Source organism: Geotrypetes seraphini, chromosome 10 (assembly GCF_902459505.1).
Source record: "Geotrypetes seraphini chromosome 10, aGeoSer1.1, whole genome shotgun sequence".
Taxonomy (NCBI): Eukaryota; Metazoa; Chordata; class Amphibia; order Gymnophiona; family Dermophiidae; genus Geotrypetes; species Geotrypetes seraphini.
This window is the reverse complement of record NC_047093.1, coordinates 37,641,597-37,667,987: the sequence shown is the minus strand read 5'-3', so window position 1 is coordinate 37,667,987 and position 26,391 is coordinate 37,641,597. Positions and strand designations below refer to the sequence as shown.

At 39.8% G+C, this 26,391-nt stretch overlaps 1 protein-coding gene across 2 annotated transcripts in view; it reads left to right on the top strand.

Annotated features, from left to right (window-relative positions):
• The window catches only part of MYH10 (myosin heavy chain 10), a 365,956-nt gene that overhangs the window by 81,663 nt on the left and 257,902 nt on the right, over window positions 1-26,391 (top strand). The window contains exons 5-7 of one of the 2 annotated variants that reach the window (XM_033960583.1): window positions 5,462-5,564; window positions 7,254-7,283; window positions 20,352-20,369. In XM_033960583.1, coding sequence (XP_033816474.1) covers window positions 5,462-5,564; window positions 7,254-7,283; window positions 20,352-20,369 — 151 coding nt within the window. The remainder of the gene's footprint in view (window positions 1-5,461; window positions 5,565-7,253; window positions 7,284-20,351; window positions 20,370-26,391) is intronic. The other variant, XM_033960584.1, reaches the window with a different exon arrangement.

Genomic DNA, 26,391 nt, shown 5'->3' with positions numbered 1-26,391 from the left:
CCACAACATGATATGGTTCAACCTCAGGAAAGGTTTCACCAAATCAAACACATCAACCAAGGTCCTCAACTTTTAAGGGCACTAATTTCAAAAGCATGGGAGACTTCGTCCATCGGGCGCTGCAAAACCAAACCGAAACAGATAATGTAGAGGTAATGTGGTCAACTCTGAAATCAACCATACACGAAGCAACCAACTGCTATATAAAATCAGTAAGTAAACGGAGAAGAAACAATAATCCACAGTAGTTCTCTGCGGAGATCTCAGACCTCATAAAAAAGAAGAAAAGAGCATTCATCTCCTACAAACAATCAGGAAAGCAAGAATCTAAGGAGAACTATCTGGCCAAGTCAAAAGCAGTCAAAACAGCAGTCAGAGAGGCCAAACTCCAAATGGAGGAGAATCTAGCGAAGAACATCAAGAAGGGCGATAAATCCTTGGTATATTAGTGACAGAAAAAGAAACACAGATGGGATAGTACGCCTTAGGAAACCCGACGGGAACTATGTAGAATCGGACTCCGATAAAGCCAAACTTCAAAATGAATACTTCTGCTCAGTCTTCACTTGCGAGGCGCCGGGATGCGGCCCTCAGCTGCAGACAAGGGAAAGCTCGGAAGACCCATTTCGAAATTTCGAGTTTACACCCAGCAGTGTCTACTATGAGCTATCAAGACTTAAGGTGAACAAAGCTATGGGACCAGACAAACTACATCCCAGGGTGCTCAGGGAGTTGAGTGACGTCCTGGCGGAACCATTATCCACGCTCTTCAATCTTTCCCTAAGTACAGGAAGAGTCCCGTTGGACTGGAAAACAGCTAACGTCATTCCAGTCCACAAAAAGGGATGCAGGATGGAGGCTGCGAATTACAGACAGGTGAGTCTCACATCGATAGTAAGTAAACTTATGGAAACACTAATTAAACGCCAATTAGATATGATCCTGAACGAGGAGAATCTACGAGACCCCCATCAACATGGATTTACAAAGGGAAGGTCCTGCCAATCCAATCTGATCAGCTTCTTTTACTGGGTAACAAGAAAGCTGGATATAGGGGAGTCCCTGGATGTCATGCACTTGGACTTTAGAAAAGCATTTGATAGCGTCCCACACCGCAGGTTATTGAGCAAGATGAGTTCGATGGGATTAGGTGAAACATTAACTGCATGGGTTAAGGACTGGCTTAGAGGTAGACTTCAGAGGGTGGTGGTAAACGGTACCCTCTCTTATACGACGGAGGTGATCAGCGGAGTGCCGCAGGGCTCGGTCTTGGGCCTGATCCTATTTAACATCTTCGTAAGAGACTTGGCTAAGGGGCTTCAAGGTAAAATTACATTATTCGCCGATGACGCCAAACTATACAACATAGTAGGCAAAAGCACAGCGCCCGACAAAAGCTCAATGCCTGACAGTATGACGCAAGACCTACTCCTACTGGAGCATTGGTCAAAGACTTGGCAACTAAGTTTCAATGCCAAAAAATGCAAGGTCATGCACCTAGGCAGCAAAAATCCATGCAGGACTTACACCCTAAATGGTGAGATCCTAGCAAGGACTGTAGCAGAACAAGACTTAGGAGTGATCATTAGCGAAGACATGAAGACTGCCAATCAAGTGGAGAAAGCTTCATCCAAGGCTAGACAAATCATGGGCTGTATCCGTAGAAGTTTCATTAGCCTTAAGCCCGAGGTCATAATGCCGTTGTACAGATCCATGGTGAGAGCCCATCTGGAATACTGTGAACAATTCTGGAGACCACATTACCAAAAGGATGTGCAGAGAATTGAGTCGGTTCAGCGAATGGCCTCAGGACTCAAGGATGGTCTCAGGACTCAAGGATCTCCCGTATGCGGAACTGCTGGGTAAGTTACAGCTTTACTCACTCGAGGAACGCAGAGAAAGGGGAGACATGATCGAGATGTTCAAATATATCACGGGCCATATCGAGGTGGAAGAAGACATCTTCTTTCTTAAAGGACCCACGGCAACAAGAGGGCATCCACTGAAAATCAGGGGTGGGAAATTTCATGGCGACGCCAGAAAATATTTCTTCACCGAAAGGGTGGTTGACCGCTGGAATAATCTTCCACTACATTTTCTGTGTTTCTATGCTTCTATGCTCCTGGCAGCTAGGAAGTCCCTCATGTGAATATGCTGCCTGTTTGTCCTTGGATTACTCACCTGTAGCAAGTATTATCCGAGCACAGCAGGCAGATATTCTCACAACCTTCCCACCTTCCCTAGATGGCTGCTTAGCTTTATTACTGAACTGATGGTCCCATGAATTGACATCAAGCGGGAAGGATGTGCACGGTGTGGGCGGTCTTAAGATTTTCAAAGTGACAGTACACTTTGACTGTCTGTGCCAGATTCCAAGGATGATGTTGCCTACTATATGCCAGCTGTCCTTGGATAACACCCGGTACAGGTGAGTAACTATACTTTATTGACCCAACACAAGCCCAAGTTTCGGCACACAATGCCTGCATCAGGGAGTCAGCCAAATATTATGAATATTGAAAAGAATCGCAAAACAGTATGTTTAGATAGTGGTGTACGATTCTTGTTCCGGAACACAAAATCGGCCTTCTGACCGAATAGTGGTAAATCTCAAAGTTCTGATAGAGTGGCAGTAAAATAAATTAGCCTGGGCAGAGTTATGACATCTCTTCTGTGATGTCAGCAAAAGAGATAGGGTTTGGTGTGTGATAATGCAAATGAGACAGGGTTAAGGGCTGGGTTTTGCAAAGGGGGCAGGACCACAATGTCATATCTGATGTCAAAGGGGCAGAGTGGGTGGAGCTTGGAAAACCCACACTTCTGATTGGCTGATGGGACAGAAGTGGGCATGGTCATCTGCCAATATGCAAATTAGGTTTGACAAGAGCTATGTAACCTTATCTCTGTAGTGTCATTCTCCAGCTCTACTGGCCAAGGGAATGAGAGACCTGACTTGGGGAGATAATTGTGAATTTTTCATGTGAATCTTAAGGTAGCCTTAGAGCTTACTCTAATCTACAACGTGAAAATTCTAAAATACATTTTAAATATCGTTAGATAAAACAATTTTATGTGTGTTAAGAGAATCAAGTTTTCAGGCTTTAAAATAATTTCACAAAGTCTAGAAATGTTTTTGTTTATATGGTAAGAGCAGTAAGAGTTGCCCTACTCGGTCTTACCAAGGATCCATCCAACCCAGTACAGTATTCTGTTTCCAGCAATGGTCACTTCGGTTTGCAAGTACCTTTGAGTCCTGAAAGTCACATAATCTATATATATAAAATCGGATGTATGTATGTATGTGCCGCGATCACGCAAAAACGGCTTGACCGATTTGAACGAAACTTGGTATGCAGATCCCTCACTACCCGGGATGATATGTTCTGGGGGTCTCGCAGCCCACCTGCACACGTGGGCGGAGCTACAAACAGATAATCGGATTTCACCCATTCATGTCAATGGAAAAAATGTAAAGAGCTGCCAACGCAAAAACGGCTTGCCCGATTTGAACGAAACTTGGTATGCCAATCCCTCACTACCTGGGGTGATATGTTCTGGGGGTCTCACGGCCCACCTGCACATGTGGGCGGAGCTACAAACATAAAATCAGATTTCACCCATTCATGTCAATGGAAAAAATGTAAAACAGCTGCCAACGCAAAAACGGCTTGCCCAATTTGAACGAAACTTGGTATGCAGATCCCTCACTACCTGGGGTGATATGTTCTGGGGGTCTCGCGGCCCACCTGCACACATGGGCGGAGCTACAAACAGAAAATCAGATTTCACCCATTCATGTCAATGGAAAAAATGTAAAAAAACTGCCATTCTCACAGTAATTCCAACTACCTGGGGTGATATGTTCTTGGGCTCTCGCGGCCCACCTGCACACGTGGGCGGAGCTACAAACAGAACATCAGATTTCACCCATTCATGTCAATGGAAAAAATGTAAAAAGCTGCCATTCTCACTGTGACCAATTTGGATGAAACTTGGTATGCAGATCCCTCACTACCTGGGTTGTTATGTTTTGGGGGTCTCGCGTCCCACCTGCACACGTGGGCGGAGCTACAAACAAAATCAGATTTCACCCATTCATGTCAATGGAAAAAATGTAAAAAGCTGCCCATTCTCACAGTAATTCAAAAACGGCTTGACCGATTTGAATGAAACTTGGTATGCAGATCCCTCACTACCTGGGGTGATATGATCTGGGGGTCTCGCGGCCCACCTGAACACGTGGGCGGAGCTACAAACAGAAAATCACATTTCACCCATTCATGTCAATGGAAAAAATGTAAAAAGATGCCATTCTCACAGTAATTCAAAAACGGCTTGACCGATTTGAACGAAACTTGGTATGCAGATCCCTCACTACCTGGGGTGATATGTTCTGGGGGTCTTGCGGCCCACCTGCACACGTTGGCCGAGCTACAAGCAGAAAATCGGATTTCACCCATTCATGTCAATGGAAAAAATGTAAAAAGATGCCATTCTCACAGTAATTCAAAAACGACTTGACCGATTTGAACGAAACTTGGTATGCAGATCCCTCACTACCTGGGGTGATATGTTCTTGGGGTCTCGCGGCCCACCTGCACACGTGGGCGGAGCTACAAACAGAAAATCAGATTTCACCCATTCAAGTCAATGGAAAAAATGTAAAAAGCTGTGGGACCGATTTGAACGAAAATTGGTATGCAGATCCCTCACTACCGGGGGTGATATGTTCTTAGGCTCTCGCGGCCCACTTGCACACGTGGGCGGAGCTACAAACAGAAAGTCAGATTTCACCCATTCAAGTCAATGGAAAAAATGTAAAAAGCTGTGGGACCGATTTGAACGAAACTTGGTATGCAGATCCCTCACTACCTGGGGTGATATGTTCTGGGGGTCTCGCGACCCACCTGCACACGTGGGAAGGGTGGGTTCACCCAATAATGTATATGTTCTTGCTCCTGGAGGTGAAACTAAAATGTTGTTTATAATCAAGTTTTGTGTTAGTTGTATTGTATTCATTTTGTCAAATATTTCACATTATAATTTGAATATTGTACTTTTTATAAAGTAAAAAAATATTTTCATTCACCACTATAAAGTATCTTTATTTGAATCCATTTACAGTGTTATTGCTATAATTAAATACCCGTGCAGCGCCGGGCCATCAGCTAGTACTATATATACCAGGTTAGAAAACCTTCAAAAATAATAATCAGAAATATAAATCATGAGTTCAGTGTACTGAAAAGTAGCAGGATTCCACGCTATGCTGCAGTGTATTTAATTATATATGTTTTACTATAATCCACTTTGAATGAAAGTGGAATATAAATAATAAAAGATTCAAGTCTGGCCTTTGATTTAAAGATAATTGTGAAATTATGGCTGCATTTAGTCTGGTGTATAGTAAACATGTATCTTTGCCTTAATGTCATAACATGTTTTCTGTTTATTTTTGCAGAGGTGAATCTGGTGCTGGAAAAACAGAAAATACAAAGAAAGTTATTCAGTACTTAGCTCATGTTGCTTCCTCTCATAAAGGAAGAAAGGACCATAGCATTCCTGTAAGTTTGTGCACAGATGTCTTCTAGGTCATTTTTCATTTTCTAGTGTTGCTTTAGTAGCCAAGAACTCCCCCCCCCAACACACACACACACATACACAAACACACTTTAAAAAAAAAAAAGTATTAGCATATTCAGCTTTTTGATTAATAAAAAAATATGTAAGGTATTGAAAAGAATGCAGGGTAATAATTATTGTTTCATCCTGTTTTCTAGAGGCATCACATAATTCAACAAGGCAAAACTTATTTGGGGGAATTTACAGATTTTTAACATAAGTGAATTACATTACATGAACCACTTTGTAATATTCAACAATACAATATACAGTGTCTTATATACCACAATTCTCTACAAGGAATCTATGCCAGATATAAAATGTTTTGTAGTGTTTATGAAGCTCAAAAACCTAAATAAAGTCCAACTGTAGAAAGAAAAGAACAACTTACTCACTCTCAGAGACGAAGACTGGTTATCTCAAGTGCCCAAAGTCTACAACCAGAGCATATCATAGTTGTGCAACTTATAACTGGGCTATCATTGATATTTGTCTTATTTTCTCTGTGAGCTGTGATTCAAATTATCTTAACTCTTCTTATTTAACTGTGAACTATCGTTTAAAATATAACTCAATCGCACAAAAGTGCTACTACTATTGCTGAATGTTACTTAGCTCGGATTCAATAGTATGCCCGGCTTTCATCCCTTCAATATTATGCCTGGCTTTCATCCCGACGGAAGATCTCCGTTTCGCTCTACTTCAGTTATGGAGAGCTTCTTCAGGCCAGCAATCAGTACAAAATTCTAAATCAAAATGTATCAATCATTTTGATTTAGAATTTCATACTGATTGCTAGCCTGAAGAAGCTCTCCATACCTGAAGTAGAGCGAAACGGAGATCTTCCGTCGGGATGAAAGCCGGGCATAATATTGAAGGGATGAAAGCCGGGCATAATATTGAACCCGAGCTAAGTAACATTCAGCAATAGTAGTAGCATTTTTGTGCAATTGAATTATATTTTAAACGATAGTTCACAGTTAAATAAGAAGTGTTAAGATAATTTGAATCGCAGCTCACAGAGAAAATAAGACAAATATCAATGATAGCCCAGTTATAAGTTGCACAACTATGATATGCTCTGGTTGTAGACTTTGGCCACTTGAGATAACCAGTCTTCGTCTCTGAGAGTGAGTAAGTTGTTCTTTTCTTTCCTTTCTACAGTTGGCCTCTATTTAGGTTTTTGAGTATTTATACTATTTATTGAATTGGACTAGTGTTTATGAAGCTGGCATGGTGCTTTTTGGGACTTGGGAAGCAGTTCATGCTATTAAATCACTTATGTATTATGTTTGCTACTCTTCAAATTTGGTATTAAACTAAATATTTTGCCTGTGATGGATCTGTCATTTTCAAGTTAGGAATATTCTCCTCTAAGGTCAGAACTTTAATTGAATAAAACTTTTCCTGTTAGAATCTACTGGAAAGATTAATTTTTAAGATTGCTGTTTTTACAAAAGTTGTAATCACAATATTTTTGTTCAACTAGAAAAACTTACTCCATGAATAATTGCTTAAACAGGATGGCATGTTTGGAATGATTAATATGATTGCAGTATGGCTTGTATTCTGATACTAAGTTAATCTTGTTTTGCCATTAACATTTGCATTTGTTTGTTTGCTGTGAACAGCCTGAATCTCCTAAACCTGTGAAACATCAGGCAAGTGCTTTTCTTTTATGCTTCCTTGAGTTTAAGCATGTGTTTTGTTTTTTTTTCTTGGTTGAAATCCTGTCTTAATGCTACAAGTTCAACATGGAGTTATAGAATGCTATAGTTTTATTCTAAAGAGCTACTTATTGTATAAAATCCAACTGGAACCCTATATGAACCATGCTGAAGAAACCTATATTCTTTACTAAATAAAGTCCACTTTTAAGAAAGTTTTGCAGTATATTTTGCTTGGCTATGCATGTTCTTACTCTTAAATATGATGAAAGACTAAAGAGGTTAGGGCTCTTTAGCTTGGAAAATAGACGGCTAAGGGGAGATATATGATTAAAGTCTTTACAAAATCCTTAGTGGTGTTGAATGGGTACAAGTGGATCATTTTTTTTTTCTGCATCAAGATTTACAAAGACTAGGGGACACTCAGTAAAGTTACAGAGTAATACCTTTAAAACCAATAGGAGGAAATATTTCTTCACTCAGAGAATAGTTAAGCTCTGGAATGCGTTGCCAGAGGATGTGGTAAGAGTGGTAAATTTAGCTGGTTTTAAAAAAGGTTTGGGCAAGTTCCTGGGAAAAAAAGTCTATAAACTATTGTTGAGACAGACATGGGAGAAGCCACTGCTTGTCCTGGATTGGTGGCATGGAATGCTGCTACTATTTAGGTTGCCAGGTACATGCGACTTGAATTGGCCTCTGTGAAAACAGGAGTAATCATCAGTGCAGACATGAAAACTGCCAATCAAGTGGAGAAGGCTTCATCTAAGGCAAGGCAGATATTGGGTTGTATCAATAGAAGTTTCGTCAGCCGAAAGCCTGAAGTCATAATGCCGTTGTACAGGGCCATGGTGAGACCTCATCTGGAGTACTGTGTGCAATTCTGGAGGCCACATTACAGTAAAGATGTGCGCAGAATTGAATCGGTTCAACGGACGGCCACCAGGATGATCTCGGGGCTCAAGGGTCTCTCGTATGAAGAGAGACTGAACAAATTGCAGCTCTACACTCTCGAGGAATGTAGGGAGAGGGGAGACATGATCGAAACATTTAAGTACCTCACGGGACGTGTCGAAGTGGAAGATGATATTTTCTTTCTCAAGGGACCCTCGGCCACAAGAGGGCACCCGCTCAAACTCAGGGGCGGAAAATTTCATGGCGACACCAGAAAGTATTTCTTCACAGAGAGAGTGGTTGATCATTGGAACAAGCTTCCAGTGAAGGTGATCAAGGCAGACAGCGTGCCAGACTTTAAGAATAAATGGGATACCCATGTGGGATCCCTACGAGGGTCAAGATAAGGAAATTGGGTCATTAGGGCATAGACAGGGGGTGGGTAAGCAGAGTGGGCAGACATGATGGGCTGTAGCCCTTTTCTGCCGTCATCTTCTATGTTTCTATGATACTGGGCTAGATTGTTCTGATCCAGTAAGGCTCTTCTTATGTTCTTATATACGTATACACGGTCGAGTGGGATCTCCAAGAGGGCAGTGAGGGTGCAGACTTGATGGGCTGTGGCCCTTTTCTGCCGTCATGTTCTATGTTTACCTGTAAAGCTATTAGGTGCAATAAATCTGTCACAGGCAATGAGAGAAGCATTTGCTCTGTTCTTGTGTCTAGGGATACTAGTTACACCCACAGCAATATACCAGGGATGAGACCAGAGAATATCTGAAACTTATTTTATTATAAAGAAATATATAACAAGCTGTATAAAATAAGTCTAATAATTATACACAAATATCTCTAAATATCTCAGCACACAATGAGTCCATATGTAATCACTAAGTAATCAGAAAATATGGCTAATTGTCACACAATATATATTCTTAAATAAACAAACTATAATTCCTGCTAAAAGAATATAAGCAGCACAACCTGTAATAGTTTGGCTAAACACCAATGTTCCCAGGAAAACCGTATCCTTAGCAAAGCAAAGATAACTCTAACTCCAACAGAACTTAGAGATACATAAATCCACTGCCTCACCATTGAGTCCAGCTGATGTCTGCACACATGGTAGGAAGGATTCCACTCTTAGGCTACAAGCATATAGTGAGCCAAAGGTTCTTTGAGGGTAAATGTAAAATCCTTGCTCTGTCTTAGTACATGGTATTTTTCCTCAACAGGCAGCTGCCAGAGCAATCAGTTGCCCGTCTTCTGGAACCCAGGTCATAAATTAGAGGCTTAAGTTCAGCAGTGTCCCAAACACTTAATCTCTCTCCCTCTCTCATCTGAGAGCAGGCATGACCTTGCAGATTCTTCTTTTGCCAGATATTGTCCTTGTATGTATGTGGATTCCTACTCCTTTGCAACCCCAAGCTTTCCATCCAAGTCTGTCTTTTTTTTTTTTTTGTCTACCAGGATATCTGCCTCCATTCTATTCTTTTATAGCTCCAGGTATCTCTGTAATTTGATCTTGTTCAAACTAGTTTGCCTAACCTCTTGTCCTTATATTGCCTTCCCAGATGTTTAATGCATACAAATAGATGAGTTAAAGGTTAACTTCTGATGGTTTATGATCTTGTTATACTGTATTTCCTGAGCACATAGCACTGATATTTGTATATAAAATATGTGGGATCTGCTGAACTAGCCTTTGATTTTATTTTAGTGTACCTATGCCAGCAGGGAATTTTTCAGTTTGATTTTTTTTTTTTTTTGGCCTTGTGAATTTTTCCTTATCGTATCAGTTCTGTTCAAAGTATAATGCCTATGCTTTGCTACTGATGTCTGGGACAAGATCACAATGCCATCAGTTGAAATCTACACGGTTGTCTCACAGAATACTTTTGAGCCAGGAGTAGCTCATCAGGCCTGAAGAACAAAGTTCAACTCCTTGTAGCAAGATGGTACAGTAGAGACCCGGAGTCTTGAGTTGTTTGGTCTGAGTATGGGCCTTGTAGAGACACCAAAGTATTCACAGGGACTTTGATGCATCTTTACACAACTTCAGAAATTTATAGGTTCAGGAGACTTCACATCCCAGAATTGTTGTACCTGCATCCTAGTTTTCTTCCTGCAGTTTATTGAGATTCATTAATTGCCTTTATGAAGAGTAAAGCTGTTGAAGGGCCACATTCTTAGAAAAATCATTTACTTCTCTCTTCCCTTCTGTAAATAAGATATGATAGACGTTTTTTGACAGCATCTTTTTCTTACTCTGGAATTCTCTGCCTGCTACTTTGAGAGCAGAATTTTCTTATGTTAGATGTAGAAGATTATAAAAAAATGAGTTTTTAATAAAGTATCTAAAAAGCCATTAACTACAAGACTTTACTATTTTTGTTATTTCTTTTTTTTTTTTTTATAGTGGATCATATATATGATCTGTTACTATTTTTTGTAATCCTCACTAACCCCATTGGGATGATCACTGAGGAAAATTTATTTATTTATTTCATTTTATATCCCATATTCCCCAACGAGCTTAGAATGGGTTAAAAGTTAACATACATAAATATATAGTCAAAACAGGTTACAAATTGACATACATCTAATTACAGATTTGTCCATCCTGAATTTACACATATGGAGTGAATTTTGTTCGTCATATTTGGTATACATCTGATTGAGAAGTACAGACTGAATGGTCGTTAAAAATGAAGGAGATTGATTGGTAGATTTGGTGTCCCGTTAGTTTATTTAACAATGCAGAGGTATAGAAGGTACGAGGTTTATATACTTTACCATATGGATACTAGGCAAGGGAAGGTGAAGAGATAAGTTTTTATTGCTTTCCTAAAGCTCAGAAGCCCCTTGAGCGATCTGATATGTAAAGGCAGTTGATTCCAGTAGCTTGGTAAGAAATGGGAGTAGGATTGGCGTCTGGTGCTCTGGAGCTGGAAGGTTCAACCGGGGGTATTTGTAGTCTTATTTCCTCCTGGAAGCGTAGTGGCCTGTTCAGGACATATGGGAGATGCTTAGCTGTGATGTAGCCTGGCACTGTCGTGTAATGACTTTTATGCTAATACTAAGCTGTTAAAGATACAGTGTTTAGCTATGGGTAACCAGTGGTTGTGGACGTGGAAGTTCTTTAGAAGTCTAACTGCTGCATTTTGTATATGATGAAGATGCTGCAGATTTTTTTGCTTTTAGGCCATTGAAGAATGCGTTGCAGTAGTCCAAACAGGAGAGGGTGAAGGCGTAGAGAAGTTGGGTAAAGTTGGGTTTGGAGAAGTAGTTTCTTATTTTCTGGAAATCACATCCTGGCTGATATTGAAATTTTTATTTTTTTTTATCATCATTTGAAAATCGTAGCAAGTATTACACTTGTTCAAGCAACACGAAAAGATATAATATAGAAGCAAATAGAATAAATAACAAAAAATATTTCTTCTTAGACCCCAATAAATGCAAAGAAGGGGAGGATCAGTGCAATAGGGCCTAAGAAAACAAAAGGTAACAATCACAAGAAAATGGCTTTAACGAGAAACAACTCCTCTAATATATAATAATACTCATTTAATCCCTGACGATCTTTTTCGTGTCTAGAAAGCTCCTGAGTTGTTCTGGAACAAAGAAGTATATTTTGTCCCCAAATATTTTATGAGGTATTTGCAGGGATAAGCCAGCTGAAAAATGGCTCCCAAATATTTCACTTCTTGCCTCATTATTAGAAATAATTTCCTCCTTTCTTGTGTCTCTTTATTTACGTTCGGATAAATCCAGATATGTTGTCCTGTGAAAGGAGTCTGGGCTTTATGAAAGTACAGCTTTAAAAAGCATTGAGGCCTTGCTGAAAAATAAATGAAGCAAGTAAGGTGACCCTCTCATCAATTGTTGTGTTAGGTGTTTCCAATATCTCAGAAAGATTTCCCAAATCTAACTGTTGATCCAATACTCCCTGAGTAATTCCTGGTATTTTGTTCCCAATCTTCTTAGTACCAGGTAAATAATAAATTTTGTTCAAGGGAGGAATGGCCTCGGGAGCAAAACAAGGTAATTCCTAGATGCCTGTTGTAGTTCTCTAGCTGCCCTATTTTCTTATGAATTAATAGTTTATCCTTATTTAGACTTTCATTAACCACTTTAAGAGCAGTAATCTCTTGATTCACAACCAAAAATCTTGAATCATTTTCCATCTTAATATCCTCTACGGTTTTTGTAAGAGAGTCTACCTTTTTAACCAACATTGAAGTTTCCTCTGCTGTTTTCAGAACAATTCCTTCCATCCTTTGGAGTGTTTTTCAGACATCAAGCTGGGTTATCTCCGTGGGGGTCGTACAGATATCTTCAACCCCAAGTTGGCTTTCAATTCCCGCAGCTCCTTCCTCTGTCCTACTCCCCTCGTTAGGAAGGACTCACAAAACCACCTCGGCATCGGGGCCGCTCTGAGATGCAGACGGATCAGCCACAGGGCACGGAAGAACTACCGGGTCTGGAGGCGAGAGTGAGACTTCCACGATGCCAATTCTAGCAAGCTTCGCACTCCAGCAATGAGAGGAGTTCTGGTAGCAAAATCCAAAACGGTCTGCTGCAATGGCATAGAGGTTTTGGCCGGTGAGGGTCCTGACCGAACTGAGCCTTTCCAGTTGGTATGGGGCATATTGTCCACGAGGAAAAATTGAGCAGAAACTTGCTGGCAGCACACCAGTCATGCCGCCATCTTGGCCACTCCCCCTTCCGGTATTGAAATTTTTAATATGATATCTATTATATGAGATCTACAACCACTAGTCCAAAAAGATGAATTACTAAAATAAATATTCAACGTTCCACCTATTTTGGCCTTCGTCAGCCACCTAATCTGAAACAAAAATTGGTAAAAAGCAAGCTCCCCACATAACCCCACAAAGAAGAGAATGGCTGGACTGGAGGAGATTTGCCCTCTGGGAGAACCTGGTATGCAAGGGGGGCACTTGACAGGGTTGGCAAACCAACTCCAGAGGAAGATCTTACCACACGAGCGGTCTCAAACATTTTGGGGCAAGGAACTGAGAGTAATTTACTTAGAGTTAAAGGCCGACTGATTCTTGATTTTCAACAGAGGGAAATTGTGAAACCAGCCGTAGTGACATTGGAGTCATTTTAGGAGGCTATTAATGATATGTATCTCTCGTTATTAAGTAATGTGAAACAAAATAGTAGAGATTTAAAAGTTATCTCTGAAGTGGTTCTTCTCCAGGCACAAGTTTCAGATCGGTGTTCTTCTGAGTTTGAAAGAAAAGGTTCAGACATTGGAAACGGTTGAGGCTATTACAATAAGGATAAGAACTATACATTTAGATGCCTGGAATACCTTGTAAACCAAATTAAAAGATATAAACTAAGAGTTTTAAATTTTCCAAGGTCTCCATTGGTGTCTGCTGGGGATATGTTGAAGAAATATTCTATTGAAATCTTATATATGCCCGCCAATTCACTGTCTCTGATAACCAGAGTTATTTTATCTGTAAGGATTTAAAAGTTTGACTAAAATTTCTAAAAGCCCTGAGGTTAACGAAGGCAATATGGGCTTGACAACTTTTCTAGCATCTTCTTTGGGAGTGATAATGCAAAGAACAACATTAGTGGTTTCTTTTTTCTCTGAGTTGGACCGCAATTCGGCCTTAAAACTTTCCTTTAGATATTTAGAAGCAAACTTTGAGAGAGACATGCAAGTTAGACGCAAGACCTTTTTGGCGTTGCATCCTAAAGTTAGGCTTTATCAGCTAATTTCTTGTTGCGATTTCCATTTGTTTATTTCATTTTATAGGAAGGGAAACTTTCGTTTTTATGATCTTAAGCAGCTTGAAAACTTTCTGAAAGCACGACATGATGTTCATGTCATAATGTAATCTCATATGCGCACTGATAAACCGGCTTAGAGGAGGAATTTTGGGGCGGAAGGCTCTTTTGTATTGGACTTTAATTTTACCTCGTTAATAATTTTTCTGTTACATCTCGTGATCTGATTGCTATTGATTTTTGTGGGCAAAATTTATTGTAACATTTACTGTTTATCACCCACCCTTATCCAGGGCAAATTACATATTAACATCCAAAATTAGACACAACATTTCTCATACAAATCACATCACTGTAACAAATTACATACTTACATATAAAAATCAAATTACATAAACATTGCATCAACGACAAACATCATTTAAGGCCAAAATCTGGCCAACCCTAACATATATCGATATGTAAATGGTGATGTAAAACTTTGAATGAATTAAGATGTTGATGGATGCTATGTCAAGTAATTTGGAAAGTGAGCGAATCATATAGCATCTTTGGAAACATTTATGTACTACCATGTTAATTTGATTGTGGTAGGTTAGTTTTCCATCGAAAGTTTGAGTGCTGGCACTGTTTGTAGGGGAGCAAATGAAACTGAAATTGGGCTTGATAAAGAAAGGCCGTCTCTAACTGGAAAAATCATAACCTTTGTTTTGCTGATATTTAATGCTTAGCCAATTATATATTTTTTTCCATCTTTTGATTTATAAGTGATATATCTTCTGGACCATAAACATCTATTGGGTGAATTAACTGAATGTCATCAGAGTAAGCGAATATGGAAAATCCAATTGACTGACCCAGTGTCAAGGGGGGAGCCATGAATATGTTAAATAGTAGCAAGGATAGAATAGAACCTTGGGGTATACTGAACTTATTAGGAAAAGGGTTAGAGGTAGTCTCTTTAAAGATGACTTTTGAGGTTCTATCAGAAATATAGGATACAAACCAGTCCAGAATTTGATCTCTAATTCCAATATCATGCAGGCATTGTAGGAGAAGTTTATGATTAATTGTGTCATAGTATAATTCATTTTATAACTGGTGCAAAAATGGTGGCTAACTTCAAAATTTTTAATTTTTTTATGCTGAACTCCTTTCTCATGAGTGACTTTCCTACCAGGGTTGACTCCGGCATAGGGTTTCCTGCCCCACATACCAGTTCAACACCCAGGGTTGACACCAGTCCTCCTCTTCCTTCCGTTCTCTCAAAGTTTGGTAGCAAGCTCTTTCCCCAGCTTTCAAACCTTCCTTCCTTTTAGGCTTAGCCTTGGGGTTCCCCCCCCCCCCCAACTATTCCGCTATCCTATTGTACTTTGATCCCACTATTGATGCTCATTCTCTCCCACCACCCCTTATGTCTTCCTACTGCATGCGCTCTTCTTCATGTGTCCTCCAACCCCTGACAGTTCCATAGGCTCAACTTTCTTGCTTGATATACCATCAATCATCATAAATTCTAATGGATAGTGCAGTGAGCTGAGATCCTGGGAAACTGGGTTCAATTCCTTCTTCTGCACCTTGTGACTCTAGGCAAACCATTTAACCCTTCTTTGCCTCAGATTAGAGAATGACATGGTGGCTGTTACCCGCCAAAACGGTGAGGGGGGAAAAAAGTGCTCACTGCAGATATGGGGATAAGACCATCCAATGCCCTGTGGAGCGATGTCCCCACAGTTAAGGGGAGGAATACGCGTGGTCGCCTCCCTCCCTCCTTCCTACCCGAATTTATCTATCTCCCTCCCTCCCCCTTACCTTTGCGGCGCATTTTGAGTAACTTCTTCATAAAGCCATCGGAGCCTGCCAGCAGTAGCGTGCGTGTGTTGGCGGAAGCTTCTCCACTGACACAATTTCCGGTTGCGTCAGAAGAGAAGCTTCCGCCCACACACGCACGCTACTGCTGGCAGGCTTCAACGACTTTGAAGAAGTTACTCAAAATGCGCCTCAAAGGTAAAGGGGAGGGAGGGAGGTAGATAGATTCGGGAAGGAAGGAAGGGGCTGCGCAAGGGGTGCCGAAGGGCGATGAGGTGGCGAGAGAGAAGTGTGGTGGAGGAAAGGAACAGACGCTGAAAGGAAATGGGGAACAAATAGTGGGGAGAAGATGCTGAAAGGAAATGGGGAAGACAGAGTGGGGAGAATACACTGAAAGGACATGGGGAAGACAGTGGGGAGAAGACACTGAAGGGAAAGGGGGATGACAGAGTGGGGAGAAGACGCTGAAGGGAAAGGGAGATGACAGAGTGGGGAGAAGACGCTGAAGGGAAATGGGGAAGAGAGAGTGGGGAGAAGACGCTGAAGGGAAATGGGGAAGAGAGAGTGGGGAGAAGATGCTGGAAGGGAAGAAGATGGGTGCCAGACCAATTGGGGTGGGGGGGGGTGAAGGGAGAGGCACAGTAACAGAGCAAATGGAAGACGCAGAGAGAAGACAGACAGTGGATGGAAGGAATTGAATGAGAAGATGAGGGAAACAGAAACCAGACAACAAAAGTAGAAGAAAAATTTTCTATTTATTTATTTAATTTAATTTTTTTGCTTTGGATAAAGTAGTATATTATTTATAAAAATTTATAACCAAAACCCTACCAGCTGAACATCTCTTTCTCTAGTTCAGCAGCCAGAACTTTGATTTATAAGGAAGGAATAAGCTAAATATTGCAGTACTGAGGCTTGTATGGATGCTGCGGGGATAATAGTTGCAGGGAAAGTGGTCACGGGTCACAGGGAGGTGACGGGGACAAATTTTTTTTTCCTGTGTCATTCTCTACCCTAGATACAAGACTTAGATTGTGAGCCCACTATGGACAGAAAAAGTACCTGCATATAATATATGTAAACCATTTTGGTTGTAACACAGAAAGGCAGTATATCAAGTCCATGACCACTTTTACAAAGTTTATTAAAATTAGCACACAATTCTGGCCTGGAACATTGCAGCCTTTCTTCTGTAGGCACCTTTTACATTATCATGCTTGATCACAGCATACCTGTCTGCATATCCAATGCTGTAGCCACTTGTTTCCATGGGGGTCACAGTTGTGCTCCCAGGTTCATGCAGCAGGTAAATTCTATGCTGAGTATTTAGAATTTCATTTACTTTAAGGCCAGGAAGAAGCTATCTCCTAAAATAGGTTATAATGTACAAAAATAAAAAAAAATTCTCATAAGTAAACAGGAAGACAAAATACAAAAAAACCTGAATAGAATTTACATTTGTTATAAATGAAACCATGCTTATAGTTTTAGAAATAGTGCCTCCAGATGATGCCTACCAAGTCCATAGATTGACAAGTATAGAGCAGTGTGGATTAGTAAGCTGGAAAATGACAATTTCAAGCATCATGTATGACTTAAGTGCTTTGTTAACTATTAAGTGCGCTTCCGATAAAAATCCTGTAATTTTTAAGTGACAGAAAAAAAACCCTTTAACTCTGATAACTCTCCCCCCCACATACACACTTAATGTCTTATCAAGGTGTGGTAAAAGGTGGACATTTATCACACCTTAATTTACCACAGGCTTGTGAACCACCTCACAAGTAACATTATTTCATTGGCCCAGTGCACCCAAATAAACCTTAACCTTTTCCTATCGTGTGTCCCGGATGACGGGACATCCCAAAAAATGTCATTGCCATCGTATGTCCCATGGCATGGGACATACAGTACACCTTCTACCTATCATTTGTCCCATCTATTGGGCCATTGTGTTTACAATCAACATTCTCATTCATTCCCTAATCATGACTAAATTGGATTACTGTAATTCTCTTCTCATAAATGTAACGCAAAAAGAAAAAAGAAGGCTGCAACTTATACAAAATACCGCCGTGAAACTAATTTACAAAGCTAAAAAATATGACCACGTTACTCCGCTGTTGATTAAATCCCACTGGCTTCCTATAAGTCATCGTTTCACTTTCAAATTACTGTTATTGGTGTTCAAAGCTTTAAACTTTAATGAACCCCAATTTATTAACAGATGGCTTATCCCATACAGTACAACACGCTCACTTCGTTCATCTGCATCTAATCTTCTTACAGTGCCTTCTGTTAAAATGATAGGAACTAGAAGACAAGACATGTTCTCAGTTATTGCCCCTCACTCTTGGAATCTTTTACCCCAACACATTAGAGAACTAAAAGACCTAACATTGTTTAAAAAAACGCTAAAAACCTTTCTTTTTAAAGATGCGTATGGAACTTAGGACTAATAAAATTGATAATTTTATAATCATTATAGAGTTTTATATTTTTTATTTTTCTTGTTTTTTTTAACACAGCCATTATTACCCACCTTTTGTTTTTCCCTTTTATGTTTTTTCTTCTCTTCTATCAAAAACTGTAACTACTCCCCTACTTAACCACACATGTCATGTATGTTTTACCCACACATTATTTTAAATTAGGTTTACAATCAGTTTGTAAAGTATGTTATATTTTATCTAACAACAAATTTGTTTTTTATGTCACTATTAATATTGTACTTGTTTCACTTATTAATACATGTTATTTCATTGTACATCGCCTAGCAATTTATATAGGCGATTCATCAAGAATAAATAAACTTGAAACTTGAAACTTGACAATAGCCGTAAATGATAACGGTGAATAATACAAAACTTTGCTAAAATAAGTACGATTGGAACCAGCTTAACGTAAAATTTATTACGATAGGAAAAGGTTAGAGGGGGCTATCAACTTCAGGAAATGTCGGTAGTAGGCACTGTTCCTTCTAAGGTGAGTGGAAGTCCTCCACCTACAGTCCTGACAATTTTCAATAGGGAGAGCAGGCAAGCTCAGCAGGACTCCAGGGAACCTGCCTGTTCCTAGCAATTGAAAACACAAAATTGAAGCACCACCACCCACTGGCAGCAGTGCAGTTAGAGGACTCCCACTCGGCTTCGAGGGAACATTGGTGGCAGGTGTTCATCCTCAACCCACAACTTACCTATAAAATTCCATGGTGTCTAGTGGGCTGGGCAAGAGCAATCTTTTCTTGTGCAGGAATTAAGATATGGAACTCCTTGGTGAGTGAGATACGAAACTGCTGTGAAAAGGGTATGTTTAGAAAACTACTTAAGACGCAGTTACTTGTATATGCTTTTCTCTGGCCCAGGGGTGCCCAAAAGGTCGATCGCGATAGCAACGCGAGTTGATCGCGGAGCCCATTCCGGGCTCAGTGATAGACTCGCATTGCCTTCGCGTTCTACCTGCTTCCCAATGCTGTAAAGAGGACGCAGAAGAGCCAGGCCGACTAGCCCTCCCCACCCGAGTGCACCGGTTTGCGAGTGTTTTGCAAGACGAGCAAAACATTAGCAAACTTGGTGCCTTGTAAACCGAGCTTGCTTCGCTGTACGAGCGCCCCCTCCCCCCCCCCGCGAACCGGCACGCATGCTCAAGGCCCGGCACAGGAAGCAGATTTTCGGGCACCGGCACCAACGCACAGGACATGCTGGTGCCGATGCCGATGTGGAGGCTACACTGGAAGTAAGAAGAGGGTTCGGGTGGGTTGGGGGATCTCAGGTCGCGGCGGGGGAGTGCACGATGGCGGCGGGGGAGTGCCGGATCGCGGGGGGGGAGGGTGCCGATTCGCGGGGGGGGGGGCCTTTGGGGGGAGCAATGCCGGTTCTCGTGGGGGGAGGAGCAGCGCTGCTGGCCTCGGGGAGGGGGAAGGTGGGGAGGGGAACATATCAAAGCAAGTTTCCCTTACTTCCTATGGGGAAACTTGCTTTGATATACGAGCATTTTGGATTACGAGCATGCTCCTGGAACGGATTATGCTCGTAATCCAAGGTACCACTGTATTTACATATTAATGAACTGCTTTTCATGCGTTTATATGTTTTGCATCTCATTGCTGTGTAACACCAAATAACCTAAATAGTGCATTATGGCTCTAAGAATGGTTGCGCTGCCCTTTATCACATGTTAAAGGGCAAATGGTGGCGTTGGTGCCTGACACAGCTTGATAACTAACCCCCCTCCCCCACATATTGTACAGTGTTTTTTCTCTGTTTAAATTGAATTTCCCTCATTCTTTTTCATATGTAGCTTATGGTGAGTTAATTCAGGTATAGGAGGTGATTTTCTAAATATAGTAGTGATGCACTTTTCATAGTTAGCTAACTTAATATGTAATAAAGATATACACTAAAATGTTACTCTAAACTTAGTAAGTTTTTCCTCATTGATAGTCACTGTGGATTAATAGATGAATTTGAGGACTGGCATCCAGTGCATCAGTGTGCTCATGTTTTAATCCTGAAGTTGACTTTAATGCTGTGTGTGACATAAATCATAACCATTAACATTTTGTTTCAATGTCATTTTGAACTACAGAGTGGATCCCTGTTGTATGTGAGTAGCATGTAGCTCTTCCCCCTTCCCTCCCTCCATGCTCTTCTAACCTTCTCTATAAAACTTGACAATAAATCATCATGAATGCTGACTTTCTGCTAGAAATAGCAGTATTCCTTCACCCACATGCTTAACAGTTCATTATATTTTGATTTGGAGTGCCATAATTGCATGATTGCATAAAATCCGATACTGCTTTTTCCAAGTAGTTTTACCTTCAGTTTCTTGGAAGGAGTGTGCTAACAATTTTCAAATGATTAACACGTTAACTGATTTATATTGGATTAATTGATTAATATTCCAGCTGAATTTGTGAAAGATGGTATTTGGTATAATTATTTATTGCTTTCAGCAACAGCCTATATACATATTACAAGTTTATGCCAATGTTTTAGCGAGCATATGGTTAAAATGTGGTATTTTAAGGGTGATGATTATGAACTTAGAACTGTCAGAGAATCCACTGCCCCTTTATTAGTTTTATAATAGGTTTGATATAATAATAGGAGCTAATGATAAGGGTGTCTAGTGGCAAATATGTAAAGTAGTGGTGAAAGTAAACTCAAAACTGAAATGTCTTCATTTATTTGTAACATGCAAATGAGTAATAATCAATAAATATCACCCTATGAAGTGTCAGGCAAATAATCTATGTCAAAAATTGATTTGTCGAAGCAGCCTAATTAACAGATCTTTTAAAGCAAGTGTCAACCATAATTTCAGTTAACCCTTTAGTATTTATTTATAAAATATATTCTGCCTTCCCAGGAAGAACTTTTTCAAAATGATTAACAATAAAAAGCAACATGCCAACACCTTAATTCTTCACTTACAACTGGGAATAAAAACATTTGTCAACCTGTAAAATATCCAGGATTCTTCTATCTTCTCGAATGTTGCATCACAAAAGTTGGACATGGAGCTCAACCAATATTAACATCACCAGTGAAGACTCAAAACTCTTAATCTAATTGTTTGTTAGTGCAGTCAATCCAGAGAAAAAGAATAACACTATTGAGATGTATTGGAAATAGCCACTGCCTCTGCAGAAGATTAGTTCTTCTGTATCCAGCTCTATCACTCAGGAGAGACTGCTGAATTCAGCTATAGAAGCTGGCTACTGAAGTGGCAAATACTGTACTTAAATATGGTTAAAAAAAAACAAAAAACCAACACCACAAAAACCCCCAAAACAACCCCCCCCCCCCACACACACAATGGAATCACAGGGACTTGAAAAGCTTAAGCAGCAAGATCACAAGAAAAATGTGTATTAAGTGAACATCCTGGCTCTTCAGACATAATGGGAGGGGGACAAGCTCCTTATGCAGCTTGTTTGGAGACAAAGCAAGCCAATAATTGAAAACCCTTAAGACTCTGGGAGCAGGGAACATTTGCTGCTAAAATATGGCCATGTAAGGTGACTTTTTGATTGCTATATGTGTGTGTTCTGCTTTGAATTGAACAGTGTTGCTTCTATAATTGCTTTACGCTTTTACCATTGGCTTGGTGTAGGCGATTGCCTCTTTAGAGTGGGGAAGACACTTCTTTTGTAGGCTTTAGAACTAATGTGTGTTCCAGTGCAGTAGGAAAGGTATGCTGAACCTTAGGGTACTCAGTCCATTCTCATGAACATATAGCAGAAAAATGTTAATCACAACTTTTGAAGCCTCCTCCTTCTCCCAGGAGTCTGCTGCTTCCTTCAGGGTGGATGTGGCAGCACAAGAGGATTCCACTTTTGGATCCTCTGTACTGAAAGCAGGTTCATTTCTCCCACCCAAGACTTTGGGGACTGCTTAGGTATGTCCCTAAGGTTCAGCATACCATTCTTATTGCACTGGAAAAAGATTAGGTTCTTCTTACCTTGATAATATATTTTCCAGTAGATAGGAATGGTATGCTGAACCCTTGCTTGATAATTTCTGATGCCCCTGTTTCTGCCTTGTGCTTCATGGATCTTTTTCATAGCTAACTAAGACTTCTCTGCCAGTCAGACTATGTGTTCAGAACCAGTTTGTAAATAGACTCTCAAGAGATAATTGTGTTTCACTAAGCTGTTGCTTTTGTGTGTTTTACTGTTACCTTTTATGATTCCATTAGGAAAACAATATTTTCAGTCACAGCTCCAACCCTCTGGAATTCATTACCCCAGCATTTACTTGAAGAGACCCGTATTGACAAATTCAAAATAAGCCTAAAAACATGTCTATTTACAGATGCTTATTATGTGTAACTTCCACCATGCGATAAAATTGCCCGAAGGAAGAGCATTCTCACTCTTCCTCATGTACTAACCTTTTTTGTTCTTCTTTCCTATAATATATTGTATTTCTCCCCTCTATCCTAGGTGTTTCTTTAAGTCCTGTTAGCATCTAGTCTTAAATATGTTCCCTTCAATTTTAACGATTTGTAAATATGATTGATGTTAACCGCTTTGACAATTTTAGGCGGTATATCAAATTTTAATAGAACTTGGAAACTTCAGTGGTAATGTTCGTTCATTTATACATTACAGTTTCATTATTGACTGTTATGATATTACATGAGCAGGGGAGTTCCCCTTGTCCCTCCTCCTGTCTTTTACTCTAGAGTAGTGTTTCTCAACTTTTTCGAGCCAAGTAACCTCCTAAGTCTAACAAATATCAACTGAGTGCCCCTGAACCCACTCCCATAATAGTACTAATTGTAATGCAATTTCTTCTATCCATTTTTCATATACACACAATATAATCTTAATACATAATGGTAACCACAAAATTAAAAAAAAACACAAAGCACACTATGCACAGAAAATGTTAATCATCATTTATATTCTTTTTTTTTTTTTTTCCAAAGAGGTCAAGGCAGATGACTTTAAAATATGCAATGTCACCTCAGTAACAAACTATAGAAAAATATACAAATATAGTGCAAAATATAGATAGATATAAATTCTCAAAACTGACACATTTCGATCACTAAATTGAAAATAAAATCCCCGACTGCGGCTTGACAGTAGGGTGGAGGGAAGGAGGGATTCTCGGCAGCGGCTTTGACAGGAGGATGGAGGACAGAAAGGAGAGATCCCCAGTGGTGGCTTCGGCTGGTGGGCAGGCAATATCCTCAACGGCGGCCAGTTCCGCATACCCCCAGCAAGCGGCTCATGTACCCCTAAGGGTACTTGTACTGTGTGTTGAGAAACACTGTTCTGGAGCTCTTGCATGCTTTGGAACAAACTGAAGGGGAAGCAGACTCCTGGGAGGAAGAGGAGGTTTCAAAAGCTGTGATTGACATTTTTCTGCAGTATGTTTGTTAGAATGGACTGAGTACCCTAAGGTTCAGCATACCATTGGAAAAGATATTATGAAGGTAAGAACCTAATCTCTTTTTATGTAGTTGCTGCCTCTACTCTGTCCTTTATTAAGGAAAACAAAAAGAAAAGTGACCAAGCTAAGAAGAAAATCAGGACAAAGTCCTAAAAGAGAGAATAAGCCCAACAAGCTATAACTGTTCATTGAGATGTGGTGGTAAATGGATTTTTAAAAAAATCTGCTATACATGCTCCTTTTTAGACAGAATAAATTAACATGGGTTTAGCAAAGGCAAGTTGACTTTACAAATTTATTAGATTTCTATGAAAGTGCAAATAGCCAAACATGTTAAATGCTTACTTACAGAAGATATTTAACAAAGTCCTTAATGTGGTGTTGGGGTTTAGTCGGCAGTGGCCCATTATATATTGGAAGTGAACTAAAGATAGGAAAGAGTAGAACTAAAATGTCCATTTTCCAAATGAAAAAGTGTTGAGGGAAGTACTTAGGGTCTCTATAGGCTACTTCAGTGGTATATTAAATATCAATAAAGATATGTATGTCTTGTTCAGCATATTCAGAAAGGAGCAACAAGTGAGATGATTACATTTGAAGAGACATAGTTATACAAAGTGGTTAAAAATAGAGGACATGCAGAAGAATTTGTGACAATGGAAGATTGTGTAGGTAATAACAGATGAAATTTAACATGAACAAATAGAGAGTGATGTGCACAGAGGAAACAATCCCAGCTATAGGTCCAAAAAACTGGAGTTAAATTAGGTTGTCAACTGAGAAAAAAATCTTGGAGTCATTGTGGACAGAGTGTATTAAAATTTTCTTACTATTGTGCCCTGGCTGCCAAAGTAGAATGTTGGGATCAATTGAAAAGGTATGGTGATTATGCCTATATATGATGTGACAGCTCCTTGAGTATTGTGCATAGTTCTGGTTGCCCTATCTCAAAAAGTATATAATTGAACTAGAAATGGTTCACAGAAGTGCAGCAGCGATGATAAAGGAGATGAAACATATCCTTCACAAACAAAATCTAAGCAGGGTTATGACACTTCATTATGAAAAAGAGCCTGAGACGGTCCATGTAGTTTATAAAGCCATGAGTGGGATAGAACAATTTAAGGAATAGTGGTTTAAACTTTTCAAACACTAAAATGAAGAACCAGCAGATTGCAAAAGTGTGTTTGTTTTTTATGCAGCATATAATTATGTTATTGCTGGATATTGTAGTCATGGTGGCTGGCATAGCAGGGTTCTAAAGAAGCTCTAAGTTCTGGAGGAATTGTCAGCTAAAATTATTAGCAACGTAGACTTGATGAAATCTATCACTTAACTATTGAAATGAAAAATGGAATCTACTTGGAATCTGCAGGGTAGTTGGGACAGGATGCTGGACTCTCAACAGGCCTTGGTCTTTGTCAGCATTTCTTGTAAGATAACTTAAAGAATAGATTTAAATGTAGTTACTTTTATCATCTGATAAAAGTGACTTTTTTACAGCTATGTCTAGCTTTAGTATTCATGTTCTCTTAGGCTTCCGTGGCTAGCATCATGATTATTGCTGTTGTCTGGATCTCACCATGTCTGGGTAGGTAGAACCGATGTTTCAGCCATCATGCTGTGGCTTTCTTCAGGGTTTGGTCTGCAGTTTCTTTATGTATAGTGGGTCCACTGACCTAATTGAGAACAGGGAGGTCCATTGACCATGAATTTGAATTTTGGCGGGAAAGTTCGTTGGTCACAAATTTGAAATGTGGTGGGAAAGTTTGTTGGCCACAGATTAGAATTTTGGTAGAAAAATCTGAATTTTGGTGGAACATCCATTGGATGCAATTTTAAATTCTGGAAGGAAAGTCTGGTCACATTTTTTAAATTCTGACAGAAAAAAGGAGGGTAAAAACTTTTAGATGGAGAAGGTGTTTAAAACGTCCTTGGCCCCAATCCTTTTTGCACTAAATTTCTTTTGACTGAGTAGTTGCCATGCTTTGTTTATGGAGAGCCCGTTATCTCCATTGAAGTTATTGGGGTGTCTGTTGCCTCTTTGATTCTTCTCGAGCCCAGCTGTCTTCTTTCTCCAGGACTTTTGTGTTCTCAAATCTAATCATATGACCAGTTTCCCTGCCATTAAGGGTTACATTAAGGTTGATTTTTATATGTTGTATAGCATGCAGTGTCTCTTGTGCTTTTTCAGCCTTTAGTGCGTCCAGTTTCACCAATGTAAGATTGATTGCAACTGCATGGGATTTCATACACCCTGGGGGTTTGAAGCAGAGTCAACCAGTCCATGTGAAAGACCAATCCTGCTTCTTCCGATAAAATCAAACTAGGAAGTTGAAACCAAGTCTTGTCATAGATATGATAGTATTTTTTGCATTTGGGCAATTGCTTAAAAAATAAAATCTTAATTGAAGCTAATTGCTCAGTAATTAAGAACTGTCAAAATAGTAATGTTGAAGAGGCGCACTGACATGCAACATTTACTTATTCATAACTCTCTTTGAGAGAGGAAATTATGGTCTTCATTAAAGGTCACACCAAGTGGCTAGGTTTAGAATTTTTGTAATAGGAGGAATCTACTGAAATTTATATATAGTACTACTTTAGGCTCAGATTCTATGAGGGCTAAATTATCAACAGGCTATTCAGGTTCTCTTCCCCCACTCCCTCAGTTTTATTCATATATTTAATCCAGCCACATTGATAGTTTTTCAGCT